The sequence below is a fragment of the Psittacula echo genome, assembly GCF_963264785.1.
Source record: "Psittacula echo genome assembly, chromosome: 15".
In the NCBI taxonomy this organism is placed as follows: Eukaryota; Metazoa; Chordata; class Aves; order Psittaciformes; family Psittacidae; genus Psittacula; species Psittacula echo.
The window spans coordinates 1,064,008-1,081,868 of NC_137751.1; the positions used below are offsets into that span (position 1 = coordinate 1,064,008).

Below are 17,861 nucleotides of genomic sequence, written 5' to 3' on the forward strand. Positions count from 1 at the left end.
TCCATATTCATGCTGAGTATAAGCCTTAATCAAAAGCTGTAAAGCTCTTACAGAGAATGCCAAAAGGAAAATTTGACCAAGTTTACAGCACTAGGCATCTGGTTTTGCTCATCTCCTCTGGAAAGTTTATATACAAGGCTATGAAAGTTCATGGCTTTCGTGGGCTGAGATCTTGGTCAGATTGTGCTGAACAAAACACATAGTTTTCACCATCAGGAGCTCTCTCTGGCTTGGGCAGTACTCAGCTCTTTTTTAGCTGTTTCTACAGTAAGGTTTTATCTCTTAGCTGCAGAACAGCAGTGCCTTTCAGCAGATACTTCATGATCACCTAAAAGTAATATGGAACCTCTGCAGGCCTCTCTGGCAATTTCTGCTGTCAGTTACAAGACAGATTACCTGCTTATTGACTGGGATACCCACACATGGGAATAGGGGAAGCTAAATAATCAGTGTGAAGTTTAGTGAAGTTTTACAGCAAAGCCTTTGGGGAAGTGTAATATCCAGTTTAGAGTTACCAGTCTGAAGCTGCCAGTGAGGCTGCAGGATCTGATACAGACTCACGGTTTGAACTGTTGGATCAAATGTTCCCTTTAGCAAAACAGAGAGGGAGGGAGAATTCCACATCTGGGTGGTCTTGTTGAGTAACAAAGCTGCAAAGCTCTTGAGGACCATGTGAGCTTGGTAAAAGAAAAAGGCTAGGAATATCTTCTGTAGTTGAGTGAAAATGCTGCTTCTTGCGTACAAGACATTGTCATTCAGTGCAGGATTCTCTGCAGAATGATGTGGGCAGAGGTGGAGAAACACAAGTGGAATTCACCCCAGTAATCCACCTGTACTCTGACAAACCAGGTATGAAAGCATCATTGCCACTCTGTGCGAGAACCTTGATTCCCTGGATGAACCAGATGCCAGAGCTGCGATGATCTGGATAGTGGGCGAATATGCAGAAAGGATTGACAATGCAGATGAGCTGTTGGAGAGTTTCTTGGAGGGCTTCCATGATGAAAGCACTCAGGTAAAATTGTGTTGTGCATCTTATCTGTTGTGTTTCATGCAGTGTATGTATGGGATAAAAGGTAAATAACATTGCAGTGGTCAGAAAATACCTCCCAAGGAAAACTTCAATATTTGGCTAAAATAAAACTCTTGGGAGTCTGTAGACTTGCTGTGTTGTCTGTATTTCCCAAACTTCTCTTTTTGGAAGGATAAGACAGAACAGGAGAGGTTTCTAGATTTTGTATGTATCTTGAGGAATAGGGACCAGAACATACAGAAGAGTGATGAGATTCATAAAAGTACAACATAAATCTCAGTGTGCTAATCTGGGTCTTGTCTGTGGAAGTATTTTGCAGCAGGCAGGAGTCTGAGTCTCACTGTGCTGGATTTCCCTAGCAAAGAATAGTTGTAACGCTGTTAGCACAGGACTTGAGTTTTGTATCAGTAAAGGATGTTGAGACTTGGGAGACATTGCTAAAGCATGGACGAATTTTCTAATCTCTACTGTGTCTGCTTCTCTTAGGTGCAGCTCACCCTACTGACTGCTATAGTGAAGCTGTTCTTGAAAAAGCCTTCTGAGACACAGGAGCTGGTTCAGCAGGTCCTCAGCCTGGCCACACAGGTAAGCCAAGGTATTGAGAGAACCAGAGCCCTCCAGACACCATGTTGGCCTGCTGTGTGGTGTCTCCCATCTGCCAGGCAAATCAGCTTTGCAGTAAATAGGATTCAAGCATGTTCCCCTCTCTCCCAAACACACTTCATTTAAGAGCTGCTCTGTGCCTGTTACCATGCCATCTGGCATCTGCTCTCTCCTTCTTAGCTCTTGCTTCATCCTAATTCCCTCCCATTCCCCTACCAAATAAAAAGCTAGGGACAGGGTAGAGTTATGAAGAAACCGAAATGCTTTCTCTTTGAAGATGGCTTGCAGTTAAAACATCTGGAGCTATGACAGAGGGAAAGGGTCTGGCAAAGACTTGGTTCTGTGAACAGCAAAGCTTAAGCAGTGCTATGAAAAAGAAAACTGAGATTTGGGTTTTTTCCTTTGTACTTGGATGCTGTCAGCCAATGTGACAGCTTTGCTGGAGGCTTTAACAGTGGGTTAAGATCCTGGATTCATTATGCATGAGGTGCTGAGTTATGAGCTCAAATCACTGCAGGCAGGACTGGGCTTGAGCTGGTAGACAGAAGTGCTGTAGCTCTGCAGGACAGAAGTGGAGATGTCACGGTGGCAGGAGTGGGTAGGACATGATGTGAGCCTCTTACGGTCCCTGGCTGTAATGACTGGGGTAACTGTATGATGGCATAGCCCAGAAAGAGCACATCTGTTCCAGATCTGCTGTGTGGAGTGATGAAAATAGTCTCTCAGCTGCTCTGAAAGGGCTGCCGTTGTTTCTGAGCAGAAAACCTGGAGTCTATCATTAGCTGGCCTTTTTGGTCCTCTTTGCTGCAACAAGCCATGGCTGTGGAGTTATGAGTACTTAAAACTTTTATTCATCCCTTTGGGGGTGTTGCATTGGTCAAAAGCAAGAAATCTGTGGTCTTCTTTTCTTGCTTCAAAACCTGCTGTTAGGCAGGCTCCCAGCAACTCTTTTGAGAGGAATTGGGCCAAGGGCATGCTTTATCATTTGTCTAAGCTAACAGAAGAAAGGTACTAAGTGTTAAAACCCACTATGCTGAGTCACAAAACACTTAATGGTACCCTAGGAATATAATAGGCGTCTGTTTTTTCTCTGTTTGCCACAAATGTTGATTCAGTCTAGCTGGTATTTTATATGAATAACAAGTCAAAGTAGGATAACTGGCTGTAAAACACTAAGAAGTCCTGTGCTTCAAGGTCTGATTTCTAGGTAGAGATACTGTTTTTTCACTTGAGTGGCAGAGTAATTACACATGTATTTCTTTCCCCAGCTTAAGTATTGTTGCACTTCAAGTTTCTCTTAGGGTATGTCTGCACAGCAAACTGCTGGTGTGGTTGTAGCAGGAGCCAGCTTAATCCAGCCAACACTGGTAAAACTAGCAATGAAACAGCTGGGCATGGGAGGGACACAGATGTGTATCTGCAGTCAGGGTCCCTGGCAAGCCCATAACCTAATGGATGGCACAGAGCCATTGCTCTTGTCTGGCATGGGTGGGTAATTAGGCTATCATGGGTTCATTGGTATGCACCACAGGTGTGCATGCAGCCCCTGGAGAGCAGAGAACTGGGAGAACTGCGGAAAAGGGAGATGTGAGCCTCCTGTTCCAGTAGATTTACTAAAGTTTCAAGTCTGTTTATTTGGCTGTGGGAAGAAACAGTCAGTCTTGAATCTGTATATGCCTGCAAGTAGATAGGAGCATATGGTCTTTCATGTCTGCCCTTGCAGAAGCCCTGCCTCCTTCTGAACTACCTCTGCAGGCAGGATGCGGAGAGTCTTGTAGGAATTAAGGGTGAGAAGTGTAAAAAGTCCACGACTCCACCATCAAACTGTAAAGCAGCACTGCAGAGGAATCTATCTGTTGTCCTAGATATTGTATCTAGGTCCTTGCAACAAAATGAGCTTAGCATGGCCAGTGTCATTGCAAAGAGAGGTTTTGCTGTGTGCCTGTGCATGTCTTGAGACTGACAGCGGAGAGGCAGGTGATAGGAGGTCAGCAGCAGTGGGAATAAGATCATGGAGGAGGAAAAGAACTACCAAGTCGGAAGGCTAATGAGGTGTATGATGTGTTGCCAGAGCTTAACAGGGGGGTGAAAGCTTCAAAAACCTTTACCCTGTTATTCTGCTGATGTGGGGATTAAAAATCCCAGTTCTTGTTTCCATGAACAGTTCAAACATGTTGCACTACAACACAACACCTCCCTCTCCCTAGGACATTAGCTGCCAACTATCACCATTCGCTTTACTGCTCTGGGCAGAGCTGTTGGAAAAGCAGAGAAATAATTAGCACTTCATGCAGAGGCAGAACTGTCTGCAGTGAAACAAGGCTATTATTGACAGCTGGAGAACTGATGAAGGATCCTAACTGTGTGTCATTAGCATCTTTACATACTTCATTAGATAACTAAAAAGCGGGATTAATAAGATCTCTTTTTGGTATGAAGAATATGGCTTATTGAGATCCATTCTGTAGCTCTGCAGTGTATTTTTGTCCAGCAGTGCCCTTGGGTAAGTAGTATATTTCCAGGAATCTTGGATCATTCTGTTCCAATACGCGTTATTGTATGTCTACTCTTACTATGTGACAGAGTCATTTTGACCTATGTTCTTTTCTCCTATCAACAACCCTTGGAGTTCTCCTGATAATTACTGTTATGTCAAGTGGCAGGAGAGTTTGGAAAGCAATTGAGGCCTTAAAGCCCATCCAGTTCCAACCCCGTGCCACAGGCAGGGACACCTTCCACTAGAGCAGGTTGCTTCAAGCCCTGTCCAACCTGGCCTTGAACACTGCCAGGGATGGGGCAGCCACAGCTTCTCTGGGCACCCTGTGCCAGCGCCTCAACACCCTCACAGGGAAGAACTTGTGCCTAAGAGCTCATCTCAATCTCCTCTCTGGCAGATTAAAGCCAATCCTCTTGTCCTGTCCCTACAGGCCTTTATGGAAAGCCCCTCTCCAGTTTTCTCAGGGGTTTTTGCTTCCTGAGCAGGAGGCTAGGCATTAATACTTTGGTTCTTATTTCTCATTTGGGGATGTTCATCACAACAAGTAGTTCATAACATCATTCTGAAGTTGGTGACTGGATGGTTGGGGTTTCTTAATCAAGAAGAATGAAGTGATTACAGGCATTAGTCTGCTTCAGACCTGTGACTGATGTATTGCTTTGCCTCAGGATTCTGACAACCCAGACCTGCGGGATCGGGGCTACATCTACTGGCGCCTTCTTTCCACGGATCCAGTGACTGCCAAAGAAGTGGTCCTGTCGGAAAAACCACTTATTTCTGAAGAGACTGATCTGATTGAACCCACCCTGCTAGATGAGTTGATCTGTCATATCGGGTCTCTGGCTTCTGTGTACCACAAACCACCCAATGCTTTTGTGGAGGGGAGCCATGGGATCCACCGCAAACACTTGCCAATTCACCATGGAAGGTAAGCAGAGGGCAACCCTGGTGATAATGGGCAGGATTGATTGTTTCTGCCTAGCAAATAGTCCAAAAGATGCAAAGATCTTTTTTAACACTGGGCTTGCAGGTCATTCAAGGGGTTATTTCATTGTAAATTTTAATCCTAGGTATGTAGCTTCTGAGTTCCTGGGTCAAAAGACAGAGGAAGTATCCGAGTTCTTGTGTGAGGAGCAGCTGTGATGTTTTTTGAGAAAACACTGGCTATAAGCCCTCTTGGCAGGAGAGTTTGAATAAAAAAGCAGAAACTTTGAATAACTGGTGCAAGTATCTCCTCCAGTAGGAGGGTGACTCTGGTTAAAACCCAGCATCTTTCAGAAGGATGCACTTCATTGATTTTCTAAGAGCTTTTACTTCAACAGCATAGCTTTACAAGCCTCAGTTGTGTAGAGTAATACTAGTTTCCTGGAACAGGTGAGTACAGGGATCCTTTGCTGTTGGAATATAAAATGGGGAAGGACTGGTAAAACTACCTTTCTCTTGGTGCCTATAAAGCAAGGGGAGTCTAAAAGCCATCTAAGCCCCATCATGGAAAACTCTTTGGGCTTAGAAGATGTGGTTCTGTCTAACCTTTGGGAGGAAAAATGCTTTGGCTTATTGTGTGGAGCTTTAATGCTTCCCCGTGATCACAGTCCTAGAAGTGGTTTAGATCTGCAAGAGCAGGCAGTACAGTAGTCCTGGGCTGCAGTGATCTTGCTGTTGAGCCTGTTCCCATGGTTCCTCATTCAGGTAGACAGTTCTATTTGCGCTAATGGCATTAAATACAAATGTAAGTGTGCTTTACAGCAGGAGGCAAAGTATCCAGGCTTACCTCTTAATATTCCCAAAGTGACATTTGGAGTGCTATTTTTTGCTGTTGTGCTGATAAATCAGTATGCAATGCTGCTCCTTTTCTATTTTCTGGCACCACTTCTCTGCTATTCTTAGCAACTAAAGCTATTTCTGTAACGACTAGCTTTGGGAAGCCGAATTGTTTTCTCCCTGCCTATGAAATCAAGTCTGGCTTCACTGAGACCCAGGACCAGCAAGCGCAAGTCTACCGGTCCGACAAAAAAGGCAGCAGATGCTTTCTGTGACTGCCTCTTATAGTCAAAGAGTTGGCTTCAATAGCAAAATGAGCTGGGGTGGGGGTAGCTTTGGTCTTTGGTATTACCAGCCTTCCTGTACACTGTTGTTTCAGGTCACTACAGAAGCTAATGTTTTAGGGGGGTTTAGTCAGCTCAAGGAGCTTTTGCAAGGAGCAATCTTTCTACAAGCTTCTTGCTTATACTGTGTACGTGGTTTGACTCTCGTAGTTCATGCTCAGGCAGTCTGATGACCTTAAATCTTTTCTGACTGTAGCAGTATTGTACATTGCCCTGATGGTGTTTACTACTAAATTACCCATTACTTCAACATAAAACCTTCAGGCCTCAGTCAGCAGTGGCAAGCTGGGAAAGGTCTGAAGGGTGCTCAGTGGAGCATGCTGCATACTGATGAAGTGCTCTAGCCTGTTTGGAAAGTTAAAAAAGAGTGGTGTTACTTAATGGCTCACCTCATAAAGAGGCCCCTGTTGTGGTTTTCTGCTTTACTATTAGCAAAAAGACAGTAAAACTTAACGTCAGCTTGGCATCAGCCTGTAATGACCTTTGTATACCAAACTGCCCCTTTCAGCCTTGAGAACTACAGTGAGCAGCTCCGCAGGAGCACGGCTGTGGGAGCCTGAATTTGGGTATCCAGTCTGATTTTACTGAATACTAAGAAACTGGGTTGCCTCTTTCTAGTGCTGAATGTGCATGAAAAGATACATGAAGATCTGTTAGTTTAAGGCAAGTTGAGGGTGTCCAGTGAAAGATAACCTCCTCATCTCGCTATTTGGAATTACCTTCATTACATCTGCACTCTGGTAATGATCATTCTTGTGGCTGACCTGTCTGCTAGAGACTGAGGTTTTCCTTCAGGTTGCACAGTGAGATAGAGGTGAAAGCACGGAATTCTAGAGATGTCCAGAATGGATGTGGCTTAAGAGGATCAAGACAGCATTGTGTTGAGTAGATGGGCAGAAGTAGCTACACGAGTGGTGCTTTCCCGGGTATAAACCTAACAGGAGTTCGTTATGGTTGGCAGAATACTACATACATTGCATTTTGATTTCATTTTCATTCAATATGGGACAAGTTCCTTTCAGCTTATGCGAAGACCCACTGAGCAGCTCACAGGTGGTGGGATGTTCCTGCCTTTGCAATAAGCCCAAGTATCGTAAAGCTGCAGATGAATCCTAAAGCTGGGGGAGAAATCTCCTGATAGCTTGGCAGCGTTTTTTCATGTGATGGCCCCCACTACCCCTGCTTAGCTGTAATGCAGCTGAGAAATCTGGGGAGATGTCTGCAGGGCTCCTGGGAGGGTAGGAGTCCGCATTTCCACACAGGCTATTTTTGATTCTGGTTAGGCTGTGACACCCAACATCTGGAAACCTCTGGAGGCTGAACTCATAGGAGAGCCCAATCTCCAGCTCATGTGGGCAAACCCAGCTGCTAGCCACTGCCCAAGATTATAAGGAAGAAATATCAAGTCTTTTTACCCTTTACAACCTATATATTCTTTATTCATTTTTTTTTCTCTCAAAGAAAATGCAAAGTTGTTCATACAAATCTCTTCGAAGAGCAATGGAAGGCTTTTGGTGCTTTTGTTTTTTAATACAAACTGACTTAGCTTTGTCCTTTCCTGATTTCTTGTTGGGCTTCGGGGCAGCTGCAGTTACACAAGACCTTGAAGGATTGCTTTATCTCCATCAGAAGAAGGATGAGTAAGTGTTGAAGAGGTGTAGTGTTAAAGGGATTATATACTGGGAACGAACCAAGTGTGTGCACTACCGGCTTGTAATGTGCCTCTGCTCATACATGCTGTTCTTCCCTGTTCTCAGGTTGGGGGTGGGAGTGCATCACGGTAACCACTTGCTCTTCCAAAACTATTTTAGCTAGCTGTTCAGCATACTCAGAAGTCTCCTTGCTGAAGGCAGAAGCAGAAAAGACGACTAATATTAGTCCTATTCGGGGTCTAAAGCTTTTAATGCAGAGAAGCTCTAGACCCTTTCCACTGCTGCCTGGTAGCTAATGCATTCTGCAGTACTTATGCTGCATCTTTTCCTCTTTGCACTGAAGTTGGGAGCAGCTTATATGCTGTTGTGTCCTGGGTTCAGCTACTAAAAAGGAGAAAAAGAGCTGCTACAGCTGAGCCCAGGACGTGTTGCTAAAGCTTTCCCCTCAGTAACTGAATAAGGATGAGGAAGAGAGTTGTGGCTACTCAAAATCAGGAGCTGCAATCCTTAACAAAGGAGCCCCAGCATTAAACACCTTGTCAGGACACTCATTCCCTTGGTGTTTGTGTGCAATTACCTGTTGGCTGTATCTGCAGTAATGTGAGCTAGAAATAATTTTGTCAGTTACTGCTGGCAACAGGATAAAAAAGTAGATTTTAAGGGGAGCTAAAATATTGGTGTCTCTGGATTTAAAGAATAAATACATTGTAATGAGATCTCCAGGAGCTCCAGTCAGTCATAGTTGGGGTTTTTGCTCTCCTTGTTGTAAAATTCAGTGGCAAGTGAATATAAAAGGTAACCAGACTGCACATGATGAGTTTTGGAAGCTGTATCTTGAGCATTCATAGGCTAGCAATCAGCATGGCTGCTAACTCAAAGGAAATTATTGATACAAGGGAGGAATCTGTTTTAGATTGAGATCTTGAGTTAGAAAAGAGTTGTGGAGCTTGGTGCTGGTCAGTAGAAGGTGATTATTCCAGATCTGTGGGGAGTGCTTGAGTTCGCACTGGTTAGACTGAGGGCTTAAGGGTTTCTCAGTGCTAGGTCTCGGAGGAACTCTGTATTTCTTTGTTTCCCCCAGGTTTACATGTAGTTCTCCAAGCCCGGTGGGCTGAAAATCCTCTCTATAGGTTTCTTCTGAGCTGGGAAACCATGATTTTCAGTGCTGTAGTCCATGTAGTACTCATGGCTCACTGTTTTGGAGGGGTCTGTGATGCCCAAGGTGGGCAAATTTCATGCCTTTGTGAAGAACCACATGCCATAACACACTGTCTTGTACATAGCAGTAGTCAGAGCAGCTGCTAGGGTATGGTTCTTTTAGGTGGCTTCTGCTTATCAGCCACCTTTTGCTGTTTCCCCATGCTGGGAATCTGAAGCTGGAGACTGAAAGTCACTAATGTTTCTCTCTTCTGCTTCTTGTTCCTCCCTCCCATAGCACTGATGCAGGCGATAGCCCCGTGGGCACAACAGCGACTACAAACCTGGAGCAGCCACAAGTCATTCCATCCCAGGGCGACCTTCTGGGTGACCTTCTCAACCTGGACCTGGGACCCCCAGTGAATGTTCCCCAAGTGTCCTCCATGCAGATGGGTGCTGTGGACCTCCTGGGAGGAGGGCTGGACAGCTTGGTAAGCAGCATCCTCTTTAGCTTCAGCTGATGTGAAATAATTGGAGCTGTGCTTATCTCTGCAAAGCCGTGATCATTTGTGCCTGTAATGCTTGGATCACTGAGTTCCCAGTGCTGAGTCCTAAAACTCCAAGGGGATTTAACCAGTGTGACTGTACCAGCTTTCAGCAGGTTTCTCCTGCTATAAAACAGATGTTGGTGCATGCTGTAGCATCCCCACGATCAGCAGATATGTTTGTCTCATGCTTTTGCTGTCTGTGGAAGAAAACCAAAAAGTTGTTTTAAGGATGTGAAGTGTTCCACTGCTTTGTAATTGATTCAAGAAGGTGTTTGTTCCACACTGTTCCCTCCACTACTGAATTTCAGTGCAAAGCTCTCAGGACTGCAGGCTGTAGCCCTGTGTAATTCCATTTGTATATTCTCCAGAGTATGCCATAGTTTAATATCAGTGACATTTTAATTGCAGTTAGGTCAAGAGAGGAGCACTCTGAGTAGTCCTCCCCATGCCATAGCTGCTCTTAAGGGTGTATTTTAGTGCTAACAAGGTCAGGCTCCAGAGTATGAGTAATCACATGTTGCTTCTTCTCTGGGGTGTGAGCTGGACATGAGCTGCAATGAGAGAATCACTTAGCAAGGAGACCATGGCAGTGGGAAGGAGCTTGGTGCTTTGATCTGATGCTGGTAGCAGCTAGGCATTGAGGGATGGTGAATGCAGTTTTCAGCCTGAGAGTTGTTCCCATGGTGTGGAGCACAACACATAGATCCTTAACACCCTGGAGACTTTGCCTACAGGGGTAAGAAGTAGCCTAGGTGTACTTGCACCATGTAACCTGAGTAAGACTACACCAATGACCACAGCTGGGTGTTTTTCAGACCTACAGTCTTGCTTTGGATTGAGGTTTGGTTTGTAATGAGCTGGCTTGGGTTATCTGTGTGCCTGGTTTAGGTGCTTCTTCAGTTCTGAGTCAAGCTCTGAATAATAGAGGTAGGAGGCAGCTGGATGAACCCCAATGCAGCAGATCCTTATTTGTCAAAGATTTTTATTTTAAGCTGCCATAATCTTATTAAAGGCAGACATTAAGCACATTTTCAGCTCCAGCACTCCATGAGCTAATGAACTGGAAACTAACTTACTGGCGTTGGCATTCACGGAGGTCAGATGTGCTTTAGCCTCTCTGCCATCAAACAGCAGTTTGCTTATTTAGCAGGGAGACTTCTTTTGCTGGGGAGGTGGGGAATTAGGGCAATGGATTAAGCTGGAAATGCTGGAAAAGCAGACAGGGAGCCTAGAGCAGTGACCTTTGCAGCCTTTGCCCTGCATCCCAAGATGTGCCACTAAGAAACTGGTCTTTTTAACTGTGTTAAGGCATTGCAGCGAATGGTGCTGTCTGTGGCAGCTCAAAATGGTTAGGAGTTAAATTCCTCTGCCTAAACCATCTTCCAGGCCACTTACAGTAAACCTTTGTGTCTCATTAGTGTCAGAGACTAATAAATGGCCACAGCAGGAGGGCTGAAACTTGGTTTTGGGAAGAGCTCTCTCGCAGTTGGCATTAATGGGCTTAATTTAGTGCCCTGCTTCAGCAGCAGAGCTGACAGCTGATACAGTACGAGGCTTTTACTTAATATTTTCCTCAAGCGTTAAGTTAAATCCGTGGGGCTCTGAAGTGTGATCAAACAAAGTGCTCCTGGCTGGATGGGGGAGGAGCTGTGCCTCTGGCTGCTTGGCCCAGCGCTGTCTCAGCTGAGTTACTGGATGGGGTGAGCACTAAAAGGAAAGTATCTGAATGGTAGTGGGTTTGGTTTCCCCTGGACTGCTTCCTGTTGAAGTGCTGTTGCATCAAATGTCTTCTCTCCTGATCCCTCACATGTAGAAGTGAATCTTTTTCTGGTAGATCTCTGTGTTTCTCTGGTTTTTCCTTCCTTAATACAGACATTGCAGGTGACACCGAGTTGGACAAGAGCATTGATCTGCTTGAGGGCAGGAAGGTTCTACAGAGGTATCTGGATAGGCTGAATTGATGGGCCAAGGCCAAACTGTATGCAGTTTAACAAGGCTCAGTGCCAGGTTCTGCACTTGGGTCACTACAACTCCATGCACCTCTACAGGCCTGGGGAAAGAGACATTGAGGTGATGGAGTGTGAAGAAGAGAATGAAGTTGGTGAAAGGTTTGGAGCACAAGTCTTGTGAGGAGCAGCTGAGGGAAGTGGGGGGTTTAGTCTGGAGAAAAGGAGGTTCGGGGGGACCTTATTGCTCTCTACAGCTGCCTGAAAGGAGGTTGTAGTGAGGTGGGAGTCAGTCTCTTCTCCCAAGTAACAAGCGATGGGACAAGAGGAAATGGCCTCAAGTTGCACCAGGGGAGGTTTAGATGGAGAGTAGGAAAAATATCTTCCCCAAAAGGGTTGTCAAGCACTGGCACAGGCTGCCCGGGGCAGTGATTGAGTCACCTCCCTGGAGGTATTCAACAGACATGTAGATGTAGCACTGGGGGACATGGGTTAGTGCTGGAGTTGGCAGTGTTAATGGTTGGACTTGGAGATCTTAAGGGTCTTTTCCAACCTAAGTGACTCTGATTCTATGATAATGAGTCTAATTAGTGTGTGAGTGAATGTGATCTGTGTTTATTGGTGTGGCCATGTTTGACAAGTATCAGGCTGAGTTAACCCTAACCTGGTATTAGCTAAATTGCTCGGCAGTGTCTCTTGGCTGCATGGCTGGGCAATGGGATTGGCAATTGGATCCTAGGCTAATATTAAGCCACCTTTTATGCAGTGCCAAAATCAGAGTCCTGGCTGTCAGTGCAGCAAACGCTTCCTCTTTCTCTTCCAGATACCTTATACACACACCTTTTATGTTGTGTTGCTGCCTCATTTGTTCTGCTTCGAAGTCTCCCTTTCCTTTACTCCTAAAGTCTTTTTTATTGCGTTTCTTCCACTGCTTTGCTGGGCAGACTGAGACATCCATACTCTTGCATGAAACATGAAGTGATGGGAGCATCCTTCTCTCTTCCCCAAACCAGAGTTTACTTCAGTTTTGGCCCTGGTACTATCAGAAAGTAGCCCTGTTTGGTTGTGAGTGTCAAGGCAGTTGTCTTCCTCTGCATATGCTGCTTTGGTTTTACTTTTACCATCCCTCCTGTTGTCTTGAGAGAGTCAGTAAGAGTACTGGAACCAAGTGTGGCTGGGGTCTGATCTAAGGAAGGATTGAAGATGCATTTTCCAAACAGGAATTCGCCTAGTGTGATGTTTTGAAGATGGAGTTTTTACCACCTCTACTGTTGATCCCTGTTTTCTGCTCATCACTAGTGGATCCCTTTTGGATCACAGATGACCTGAGAGGAGGCAGGCGAACATAGTATCAGTCTGGCATATTCTCTGCATTGTGCATCTGGCATTAACTCTCAGTGTGAGCAGGGAGATAAGTTGCTTTAATGCCAAAGCAGAGGAGCCCCAAACCCCACTTGCACTTTTCAAACAACCTTTTGGTATGTCAAAAAGCCTAAATGAGCCTCTCTGTTGTAGTGGAAGAAAAGGGTTTAAGATGTGCTTGAGCTGATGCAGAGAGTCATGGTCTGTTGCTGTGGCGGTGAGATTGCATCAGTACTTCAAGTGTCTCAAAGGCAGCTGAAGGTCTGGAAGAAGCTGCTGCCAGGATCTGAGCCAGGTTGTCACATTCACTCACTGTCATGCGTTGAGCCCCTTGGAGACTTGTAGCTCTTGTGTATTTGTTAAGGTCTCCTTTCCTTTGCAGGGTTGTCTGTCTTCAGAGGGATGCTCTTTCAGTGAAAGTCCCAACAGGACTAAGCAAGAAACAACAGCAGCATTAACTTCCATGGCAAATGTCAGTCTGCATTTCCTAAACTGTGGGGGTTTTTTAAATCCAGGCATTTATATAGAGACTGCATGTTGTAAAACTGGATAAACACAGAATTAATAGTATTCACTGGAGTTTTCCTCAGCCTTGCTAGATATTTATCCCCATGACCAGTGAGAATCCAGCTGCTTGTGAGGTTCATTTCTTTAGTGAGTAACTATTTCATCTCCATAGTAAGTCCTATAATTGGTATCAATGTAATATGCATATTGTGCATGCACAGATGCTGGGCATGTGTTAATAAAAATGGGGGGTAAAGCCTTTAGTTACAAGATTATATGCTTTGCTTATAGCCAGAGCATACTGTATGACTTATAGAGAGCTGTTCTCTAGTGAACAGAGCCAGCAGTGAGCCTGCTCTGGGTTGTGCCCCTGTTTGCCACCCTGGGCAGACCTCTGCTTTGCTTTCTTGTCTGTGAAATGGTGACTAAGCCCATTGTTACAAAGCTGTCGAGATCTCCACAGTGTAAAGTAGTGACGTGGGAGAAGCAAAAATTGCTTGGACAGCAGAATGCCGGATGCAGAGTTATGCATGCTGAGAGCTGATGTTTTATCCCCTTAAAGTCACCTCTTCAGTGGCTAAACTCAATTCAGATTATAAGCAGTCCTCCAACTCCTGGTTTAGTGTTGATGCAGCTCCTTGTAGGCTGTCTGTGCTGTAATGAGTCGGGGTCACTTTGCCTTTAAACCTTTCTGTGTGTTCATTTGCTCTGAAGATCCATCAGGCATGAGAGCTCGGGCTGGGAGCCAGGGAGGCTGGCTCTAAACCTGGGGGCAGAGCAGTAAATCTGTAGAAATGGACATGCTTGGATTGTCTCTTATGTAAGGATTTTATTTAATACTCTAGCCACTCATCTGCGAGACTGTTACTGATTCAAGGCTGGCAGCTGATCAGACTGATTTAGGTCCTGAATTGTAAAGCTGGTTGATAAACACTGCAGTTTTCTGTAATACCTGGGCTGGTTTGTGCTGTTCCAGGTGGAACTGTGCCCCTCTGTGGAATCAGGTTGGATATAAGTGGGGGGATCTGACCCTAGGGGTCTCCTGCATGGTTCAGGGCTGTGTCCTACTGTTGTGCTTGCTCTGAAGTGTGGTGGAGGCCAGGGACATGAGCTCTAGCTTACCCTCTCCCATGGGGTGTCCTGGGCTCTGGATGCCTATAGGCTTGGCAGCCTGGGAAGAAATGCCAGTTCCAGCAGTGCCGACTGCATGCCTGATCCAAAAGGATGGTCACTCCTCCCTCTCTGATGCTTTCAAGTGGAGCGTTCAAAGTTTGGCCTTAGAGGACAACACTCTGGCTTGTTGGGGTTGATCACTTCTACCAAGTTATTTCATCTGCTGGGAGTAGGAAGCCTCACATAGTTGTTGAAGCCCAAAAGTGCCAACTTCCTCTCCTGGCTCTGCAGATGACTTGCTGTTCATAATCTTAGGAAGTTACTTCATTTACGTTTTCCTGGAACTACAGTGTGAACGTGCCTATCCCGGGTCAGCCCCAGTATCCATTTATGCAGTGGATGTGATGCTTCCCCAGCCTCCAACAAGGCACTGAGCATCTCCTTTCGTCTGGGCTGTTCTGGTTTGATGATCTACAAAGGACATCTGTTAGGATTTCTGACAAAGGGCATCTGTCCATTGCTGGAGCAGTGCTGATACGGAAAAGGAGCTCTTCTGGTGGGTCACTCATTCATGTCTGATTTAAGGCTTTTGTTGCTGCAACAGTAATAGGACTGCTAGAGCTTTGCAGAGCTGCTTTTTTACACTTCAGAAATGAAAAAGTTAGCACTTAGTTTCATTTGCTGATGGAAATCATTCAGCAAGGTAAAGCATTAGTAGTTAAGTGCTACTGAAGCTACTGGCTATGGTATTGGCAGCATAACCCATCCTCTACCATCTTTGTCACAGCTCACCTTGGTTTGGACAGTAGCCTGGCTTGGTAGTAAGAAAACAGACACATAAAATAGGCAGCAAATGAGGTACTGAAAATGCCTCTGTGTGAGCCACAGTGGCATTGCAATGAGATACCTACAGCCCATCAGGGAGTCAGCAGATGAAGTGGCCTGCTAGCAGCCCTGCTCTCAGCATTTCCCTCAGCCCTGATTGTTGTTAGGTAAATGCCTGGCTGCTGTGTTACTGAGGGCATGCTCCCATCTACCTCCTTGACATGCTTAACTCTTGGTTTGGGGTGTGAGAGAGAGGAGATGTGAGGGAGAGGGGAGGCAGCATTTGTCCCGCATTAACCCATGAATTATGGCTCTATGAAATGAATAGCTGCTCTGAAAGCCCTGGAGATGCGATGGGCGCAAGGCAGAGTGGTTGCTGAGCAGTGGCTGTTGCAGCTTCTGTCCCTGGCTCCACCCTCCTGGTTGTGTTTCCGAGCTCCAAATGCCTCACATCATGTTGCAGAAGTGATTGTAACCCCTCCAGATCACATGAACACTTCGGCAGAGTCACTTCATTACGAGCTGCTGTTAAGATGCAAATAAACCCTGCTAATGCAGTAACTCCAGCACTGCTGCACTTCATAAGTCAGCGTAACTGCTTACACTGAGCTGGGATTACAGGGTAAATGCTCTTCCACTGCAGAGCAACGCCGTCCAAGCCAACTAATACAGAGTAAAGATACCAGTGCAGTTTGGGAAGAGGTTTTATTGATACAGGATTGAGCTTAGCTGCTTCTTTAAACCCATGTGGCTGCTTGAGTGCTGTTATGGCAGGATGGGTTTGGAGGGAATAAAGGAAATTCCTCTTTCAAGAACTTTGGGTGTTTGGTGGCCAAGGCTCCCTGTTCATCCCCTGTTCATCCCCTGAAGCCATCAGCTCTTCACCCTGGATAGAGGCTTTATGCTCTTCAGCAAGAGGCAAGCCTGTCAACTTTGAGCTCAGGCTCAGAGCTCTGCAGTGCTTTGAGTTCCCCTTGACCATCAAGTGGCAGCTCTCATCTACCCCACCTTCACAGCAAGTCTGAGGAGGGCTCACAGTGCCATTAGCCTGGTCCTTTCCTCCATGGGGCTGTTGCCTGCTCTCATGTAAGGCAGGTTTATGTTGTCCTCCCAATAGGAGTGGCTGCCCATCCCTGAGATGAATGGAAATGGTTAACCAGAGCTGCCAGCCCTGGGGAATTGGTTCAGCAGCACTTCACGCCTGACTAATATCTGCTTCTTTCCTTCTGCCTGTCACTCCAGATGGGAGAGGATTGTCTGTGGGTAATTGGTTCCTGTTCCCTCTGCCTTCCTTCTTCCCTCTTAATCACACACGTTGCTGTTTACTGTCTCTTCCATCATTTTGAGTTTGGAATAAAGTTAGGTCTTGGGCATCTTGCAGGAGGACTGGGTAAACCAGGCCTGTAGTTTTTCTGAATGGGGAAAGCATTGGTGCTGTAGGAGGGTGACAGGAAAGAGAAACAGAGAAAGGGATTTCTGTGCTGCTGCAGTGGGTTGTGCACCCCGGATTTGATGTGGAACTGATTAGGTGTTTACTAAATTTCCCCCCTTCCATTTCTGTTGAAGTATATGTGCTGTCACTTCTCTTTTCACTATGTGGGTAGAGCCAGCTCTGGCTCTAGGGACCTGGTGAAGCTGCCAGCTCCTTGGAGCTTGCTCTGCAGCTTTGTAGCACATCTGCAGCACTTACTCCCAAGCTAGGAGCCAAAAGAGTGGCAGCCTGCTGTGTGCAGACCCCTTCTGTGAGTAAAGCAGGGCTTCAGGAGGAGCAGGTCAGAGCTTCCTAGCATTGGGAAGAGATGCTTTCTACCACAGAGGAATTAGGTGCAATCTAGAAGTATTAGGAGGCTCATGGTAAATTCTGTGAGCCAGTGAGGTTTTTTCTCTGCCTTGTAGGGGGTGAGAACTGGAATCTTGGCCCAAGACAGGCAATAAATCCAAATTCTGCTTTTCCCCCAAGGCCTGACAACTAGGGAAAATGGAAGGCTTGCTGATAGCTTGAGGAACCCCAATATGTTATTCCTCACAGTGAATGTACGCAGATACCAGTGTGCGGGTTTCTCCGAGGTTGGATTCCTAGCCTGCAGCTTCTTATGATGAGTGTAGTAGGAAGTGGTACAATAGTTAACATCTGGCTTCATTATGCAGAATTATTCAGTCATTTCCATAATACCCTTTGTGAAATGCTTGCTGCTTGATGAACCAGTCTTTCTCCTGCTTCAGACAACAGTACCCGAAATCCTCCATGCATACAGTGGTATCTGGAAATGAACTGGATTCTTTACCTTTTTCCTTTTTCCTCTGGACTTCACTGTCTGTCAGTATAAAGTGTAAAGTTCATCCGCATGCAAGACTATGAATAGGGATGAGGTGTGATAGTTGCATTTATTACTCCTCAGTGAGCCAGTAACAAGATGTAAATGATCTGATATATTAATCTAAAACATGGCTTGGCTTAAAGAGCAGGCTGTAGCACAAAACTGCTCTGCCAGGCTGTTTTGGAGGGGAAGCCCTGACAGTGTAATAAGCGCTA

The 17,861-nt window shown here is 45.7% G+C and overlaps 1 protein-coding gene across 2 annotated transcripts in view; it reads left to right on the plus strand.

Annotated features, from left to right (window-relative positions):
* AP2B1 (adaptor related protein complex 2 subunit beta 1) overlaps positions 1–17,861 on the plus strand; it is a 79,713-nt gene that overhangs the window by 33,205 nt on the left and 28,647 nt on the right. For both annotated transcript variants that reach the window (XM_080630334.1, XM_080630335.1), the window contains exons 11-14: positions 850–1,015; positions 1,520–1,618; positions 4,802–5,061; positions 9,326–9,518. In XM_080630334.1, the coding sequence (XP_080486460.1) occupies positions 850–1,015; positions 1,520–1,618; positions 4,802–5,061; positions 9,326–9,518 (718 nt within the window). The remainder of the gene's footprint in view (positions 1–849; positions 1,016–1,519; positions 1,619–4,801; positions 5,062–9,325; positions 9,519–17,861) is intronic.